This window comes from Eucyclogobius newberryi, unplaced genomic scaffold (genome assembly GCF_026437365.1).
Source record: "Eucyclogobius newberryi isolate DKJ021-1_F unplaced genomic scaffold, fEucNew1.0.hap1 SCAF_15, whole genome shotgun sequence".
NCBI lineage: Eukaryota > Metazoa > Chordata > Actinopteri > Gobiiformes > Gobiidae > Eucyclogobius > Eucyclogobius newberryi.
The window spans coordinates 16,085,239-16,091,472 of record NW_027315779.1 but is presented as its reverse complement, the minus strand read 5'-3'; the positions used below and the strand labels follow the sequence as shown (position 1 = coordinate 16,091,472).

Genomic DNA, 6,234 nt, shown 5'->3' with positions numbered 1-6,234 from the left:
ACAGCTGCCCTGGAGCCATGCCTAAAGAACGTGAATAGAACAGTCTTGTATTTATCGTTCGATAAAAGAGACCCTCTTCACATGGTGTTTGATTGAATTATTTTTGTCCAATTAACCGTAGACATTTATTGTATTATCACTACTTAAAGAGGAAGAAAATGACCTGGTCCTCTGTGTCTCTTCTCCATCCAAATGTAACAGTTGCTCTGGGCGACGCCGGTCTGAGAGTCCAGGAAGGGCATCCGCACACTCCTCTCTGCACACAGCCGGGCGTTGTAGTTATGACACTGCTCCAGGGCATCTCTGTAGCACTGCTCTCCCAGCCTAAGAGACGGCGAGAGACACGTCAACATCATGGCCGCTTTCCACTCAAGTATTGAACAAAATAATTGGCACTTTGGAGGTGACACTTTTTTTGGTTGTGTGAAGCAGTGGTTCCCAACCGGTTTTATCTCGAGCACCCCTGAGCTTTTGTCTCAGTCTATCCCTAAACTCAGGTACTGGGCAAACAAATCTGTTAACTGTAGTAGTAAATAATCGCTTATTACAATTATCTATTGTTTTAATGACATTGTTGACCAAATATATCCAAAACATTTGAAAGACATTAAAGGTTACTTTACAAAGTGTCTTTATTAAATACATAGGACGTTTTACTTTCCAAACTTTGAGCTTTAAACTTGCTTAACTTAAACAACAGACAAACCCTTGTAAAGGACAAAAAACTGAACTGAAACTTGTTTTAACTGTTATAATTTGTCTACGCTCTGTCTGACTTGTGATTTGATCAATAGCAATGTTTGTCCCCAGCATAACAATAGGACACATTTGAGCTCATTTCTGGAGTCTGCGCGCACCTGTTTGGAGACGAAGTCAGCAGAGATTCAAGCATTTTTTTCAAGTGAATGTAAGTCCCAAAAGTTAGCTTTGGATTCTCCTCCTACTGTTATTACACAGACACAAAGTATTACAGACGATGCACACGCTTTAAGTCAACATCATCCACGAAAAGCTATAGTTTCATTAATTCTGTAATTGTCGTGGCTAATGCGTTGGTTGTTAGCTTGTTAGCGATAACATTAGCACTATGATTAGTTAGCAGTTAAGCTAAACGCACCGCATAAGTTTACACGCGGTAAGAGAACAAGTCTATAATCAACAAGGTAACACGGATTGTGCAGAACGTGCTCTCATAAAGTCCTTTTTAAATGTCATAATCAGGACTGCTAACTATTTCACTTCCACTGACTCCAGGATGTGAACACACGACGCTCCGACATGACACTGTTCACGACACTGTCCTAACAACACTGTCCAAACACAACAACTGTGCTGGAGGCAAGAAGTGACACGGCTAAATAACACGTACATGTGTGAGTATACACTTATCGTATCGTTACATGGTGTGTTGAAATATAGATGAAAAAGTACAAGACTTACAGTTGGACAACATTCTCAACAACAGCTGCCATCTTGATTTTATTACAGGAAAGTGAGTGACTGGACAGAGCCCTGCGCCACCCAGTGGTCACAACGAGGTGATGCATGCTCACTATTCACTGTCATAAGTTAAAACAAACCCAAATCTACACCATTTGTGTATGAACTATCATGTCTACAAAATGAGACATTGAAAATCGTATTCACACATAAATAACAGGTTCAAACATTACAATGCCTTATATTGCAATGCAATAAATAGAATAGAATAAATCCATATCATTCTAAAGTCAGATCGAAGAACCCTTAATCATGCTTTCTACGCTTTCCCCCCATGATTTTATCCTGTAGGATTTGTTACAAAATCAAGAATAGAATTGTTAACTAGACACCAAAGGCAAGTTTACCAGACCAGAGAAAAATATGATTGTTATATTTTTCATGAAATAATGTACAACCTTGTAGACAACTGGACTGGCAATCCTTTACTGATACTAGATGATTGCACCGCTTTCAGCTCATGGGATCCATTTAAATAAACAAATACTGTAACGGACATTCCCACGAGTAGAAAAGGAGCGGTTTAGAATAATACAAGCTTGTATTTGTCTGCCCCGTTTTAATGTATTTCAGAAGTATCCTTGGAGTATTTTGTTGTAAGACAAACACATACACCATAGTTTCATTAAACCATATTTTATTATTCCTAATAATATATGTCGATACACAAGTCAACAAACATTATTTTCCAATTCGTAATGAAAATGCTCCACAGCACACTGACATCGTGTGGAAGCAGTCTGGTATTACAGACACATACCTGAAAATGGACAGAAGTTATACTTTTTGCAATAACTTGCATTAGTAACAGTAGTAACAACAGTAGTAATAATGATAATAATTAATTATAGTGGCAATAACATCTCTGAATTACAGAGGGAGAAACAGACATTCATCAAAAGCATTGAGAATTGTTTAAGGTAGGTTAACAGATTTATCAAATGCTGCAAGATCGACAACTAGATAAAAATAAAAACTCCAATCTGATGACTAGTCTCCTGCCTTCTATAAAAGGAAGCTCAACTTATCAGTCCCTGTTTACCCATATTGAATACTTACAAATAAAAGTATTTTTTTCTTCAATAAGTTAAAAGTATGGTTGATTTTTAAAACAATTATCAACAAAATAGGTAAATTTAATGGTCAAAGCTTAATAACAGCACAGTGCTATTCTCATGTACCAAATGCAACACCATAGTAAAGCCAGACAGTTGCACAAAACCAGATTTCCAGGAAAACTGAGTAGAACTGTGTTAAATATACAGTGCCGCTAACGTGCATCAGTGAACGAGAGTGAGTCTGTAAAAGGATGAGAATAATTTTTGTCTCAAGTGACCAATTTGGCCAAACTAATTGGAGTCCTTCACATTCCAGTGAGCAAGTAAGAAAATACACTATGTCAACTTAAATTCTCATGAACTGGTTCTCGCCAGAGATTGGTGATTGTTCTACAAAGATAATTAGTTTGGACTAAACATGCCTCCATTCAAAATTGTGCAAAATTTACACAAACTGTATTGGCTCACCTATGTATGCAATGACTCTATTCACATTGTAGTTTCGGTCAATTCAACTCAAGTTAGACACCAGGAACCAAAAGCAAAGTGCCACAGACAAGACATCAACCTGAAAAACGCCTTAAAACATCAAGTGATATCAATTTTGTCCATGCTCTATTAAGTTAGGGGAGTATTTGGCAGTCCCAGTGGACACACATTCATATGATAATACAGTTTTATTCCAACATTTCAGTTTACAGAACTAGACCTTTGTACACATTCCATTTAATAACTCTTAACACAATGGGCCTTTTTGAGTCCGTACAATCATATTTAGTGAATCAATTTTGAATTGCCTGTGTCAAATTATATAGGTGCATTTTGACTATAAAAATAATACATTGTTTTTCTAAATATATAATTGTGAATAGTGTTGCCCATTAATACTGGCCAGCACATTTTTATAAATCGTATGCATCAGCCCTTGCTTGTATGTGATTCAGCCTTGGGTTGTCTATGTACACGACCCAGTGGAACAGTAATGATAAAAACACACATAATAACCTACGTATGAAATCATGCCACAAATGAGTGCTAAAAATAACAGTTAAAGGGACACCACTTAACTTTTCCAGTGAAGTGTCCCCTACATGCTGTTCACCATGGAGATGTTATTACTTTGCCAGGAATGTTCCACAGAAGGGCATTAAACGTATCGAGCACCATGGAGACAAGCCGGTGACACCACTAAGTTATAGGTTCAATTAGAAGACAGTTATAAAAAAAACAGTAAGAATGCATTTTTTGAGCAATAAAAACACCTGTAATTGAATAAATGCAAGATAGAAGAGTTTAATCCCATATTGTGGAACCTTCCAAGCAAAGCAATAACATCTTCATGGACACAAGTAACTGGCAGACCTTTCCACCAGAAAAGTTACTTAGAGCACCTTTAAAAGAATGCTCGTCTCATTTAGCATTTTGAACCTGAATCCCTGACATACATTAGATCATTGCCACAGGGCACAATTGACATTTTTCTCTCAAAAAGAAGCTTCACGGGCAGTTTGAATGGAGGCTGGGGCTAGAAGTGTGATTTTGTGTAGTGGTGGGTTCAAGTAAGGCTCAGTACAACACATTCTGTACTGCCGGTCCCATCACTGGTCCTCTCCTGCTGCTTCACCTGCAATGACACTCCATCTGTCCTGCTCTAGACGACAGTGTGCTTCAGCGTTTATCTAGAGTCCACCCTGCCCTCGATTTTCACTCAGATGATTGAGAACAGAAACACCACGAATAATATCAGTGAGAAATTTAAAGGAAAGAACAATATCAAATCCAAAAAAATACAAGTAGGGCTTTTTGTGTTTCGTCTGCATTTGCGCATTTGGAAAAAGCAGCGTTCATCTGGCCATATTTGATTCATTAGAAACATAAACGTGCAAACTTCACAGCACCACAACTCTCTCACGCGCACACTCACTAGAAAACTAATCCCTCTGCTTTGTACCCTAAGAGTCATTAACAAAGCAGAGAAGACAACTCAAAGGAAATGACAAAATAATAAAGGCAAAGTGTAAGCAAGTTAAAAAAAAAAAAAAAAAGAAAGAAAAAAAAAAAAAACACACACTTTAAATATAGTATAGTATTATTTCTTAATAAAATTAATGGTCACTTACTGCACACACACCTAGAAATAAAAGTTGTATTTCTTAAAACCTGATGAATTGGCTTTGCTTTAAAAAAAAAAAAATAAAAAATTAAACGCACAAAGGGCAAGCCAAACTGCTAATTTGTCCAAATGTGTTTTTTACACAACATGAATCAAGATCATCTACGGTCACATCATTAGTTTATTTCTCAAACCAAAAGATAAATAAAAAAGAATAATAACATCAATATTAAAAAAAAAGATGATCCTTCCCTAAATTACAGCATGTAAAGGTTGGAGAAAAATGATCCTCCAACAGATCATTAATGACCTTTCATGCAGCTGTTGAAAGGTCATTTAGATCAGTGGTTCTCAGCCTTTTTCAGTTGCAAACATAAAAAGTAGGCGACGCCCAAAAAGTGATAAAGTAGCCTCATGTTTGATTTTATTTTCATTTACTTGAAACTATATTTACCACTGCATTTGAAGGTTGTCAAGCCTTGTTTAAGACTGTCACAATCCCATCATCTGGGGACCCCCTGAAAACATTTTGCGAGCCCCATGGGGCTCCTGACCCCCAGGTTGAGAACCACTGATTTAGATCAATCGCTTTCTTCTTTAAAGGTAAATAAATGGTGGGCTTATCACTGAATGGCACCGCTAAATATAATGGAAACGATGTGCCAACATAAGGATGACACATAAATCCTGTGAAAGGGAAGAATCAAATGAAAGAAAATGTTGTGTGAGCCACATACAGCAGCTGTCTGCAAATTCTTCTGTCTGGATCTGCGCTGAAAGCACCGAGCGAAAGAAACTTCAGTACCATCTTTTTCCCTGTTCAGTTTGTTGAAATTTTGACACTATAGCATCCAAAGATTATACAAATGTTCTACTTCTTTTTGCTGAAGAAGCTAAACCTCTTTTCTCGATCCTTCTCTTTGCCTTCCTTGTTGCGCATGGTGACGCCTCCTGCCTCGCCTGAACTTGGGGATATGGGGGGCATTGTCATGGCCCGGCTCAGGACTTTGGGGCCGCAGGGCGAATCTCCTGCAGCCGGTGGAATGGAAGTGTGGATGGAATCGATCCAGGAGCTCATCTCCGCCTTTGGAAACAAAATACAATGCTGAACACACTAGAACAACATCTTGGTCACATTTTGCTTTTATAGTTTTGGGTTGACATGTGTTTATTAGATTTGAAGTAGTGAGTCTCACCTCATCCTTTGCTTGGAACAGGTATTCTTTTCCATCTCCCAGTCTGTAAATTTGAAGATGTTACTTAATCATTTCAAATATACCACTTCTTTTTTGGTTGTCCGTGTCCTCACCTGAGCTTGAACACGTGTTTCCTCTTCTTGTAATCGTTTGCTACCTCACACACAGCGTCTCCAAGGCTGATGGGCACCTCTCCGTGGTACGGAATTCCGTTACTAGCACTTTTCCCGTCTTTATAGAAGCCCAGACTTCCTTTCCTTACAACACAGTACACATTCTGCCACGACCTGCAGCAAGAGTCAATAAAGTTGGAGTATCGTGCTGCTCATGCTTGTAAAGTATTCTAAATTAAAAAAAAACTGCATCG

At 38.1% G+C, this 6,234-nt stretch overlaps 2 protein-coding genes across 8 annotated transcripts in view; both read right to left on the bottom strand.

The window, feature by feature from the left end:
* dpf2 (double PHD fingers 2) overlaps positions 1 to 1,548 on the bottom strand; it is a 7,541-nt gene extending 5,993 nt beyond the window's left edge. For both annotated transcript variants that reach the window (XM_072446285.1, XM_072446286.1), the window contains exons 1-3: positions 1,441 to 1,548; positions 164 to 324; positions 1 to 21 (exon numbers count right to left, since the gene is read on the bottom strand). The exon at positions 1 to 21 is cut by the window's left edge and continues 87 nt beyond it. In XM_072446285.1, the coding sequence (XP_072302386.1) occupies positions 1 to 21; positions 164 to 324; positions 1,441 to 1,547 (289 nt within the window). In that variant the 5' untranslated portion in view covers position 1,548. The remainder of the gene's footprint in view (positions 22 to 163; positions 325 to 1,440) is intronic.
* Positions 1,549 to 2,120: 572 nt separating this feature from the next.
* sptbn2 (spectrin, beta, non-erythrocytic 2) overlaps positions 2,121 to 6,234 on the bottom strand; it is a 31,965-nt gene continuing 27,851 nt past the window's right edge. For all 6 annotated transcript variants that reach the window (XM_072446281.1, XM_072446275.1, XM_072446276.1 and 3 more), the window contains 3 exons: positions 5,981 to 6,154; positions 5,868 to 5,910; positions 2,121 to 5,755 (listed from right to left, as the gene is read on the bottom strand). In XM_072446281.1, coding sequence (XP_072302382.1) covers positions 5,543 to 5,755; positions 5,868 to 5,910; positions 5,981 to 6,154 — 430 coding nt within the window. In that variant the 3' untranslated portion in view covers positions 2,121 to 5,542. The remainder of the gene's footprint in view (positions 5,756 to 5,867; positions 5,911 to 5,980; positions 6,155 to 6,234) is intronic.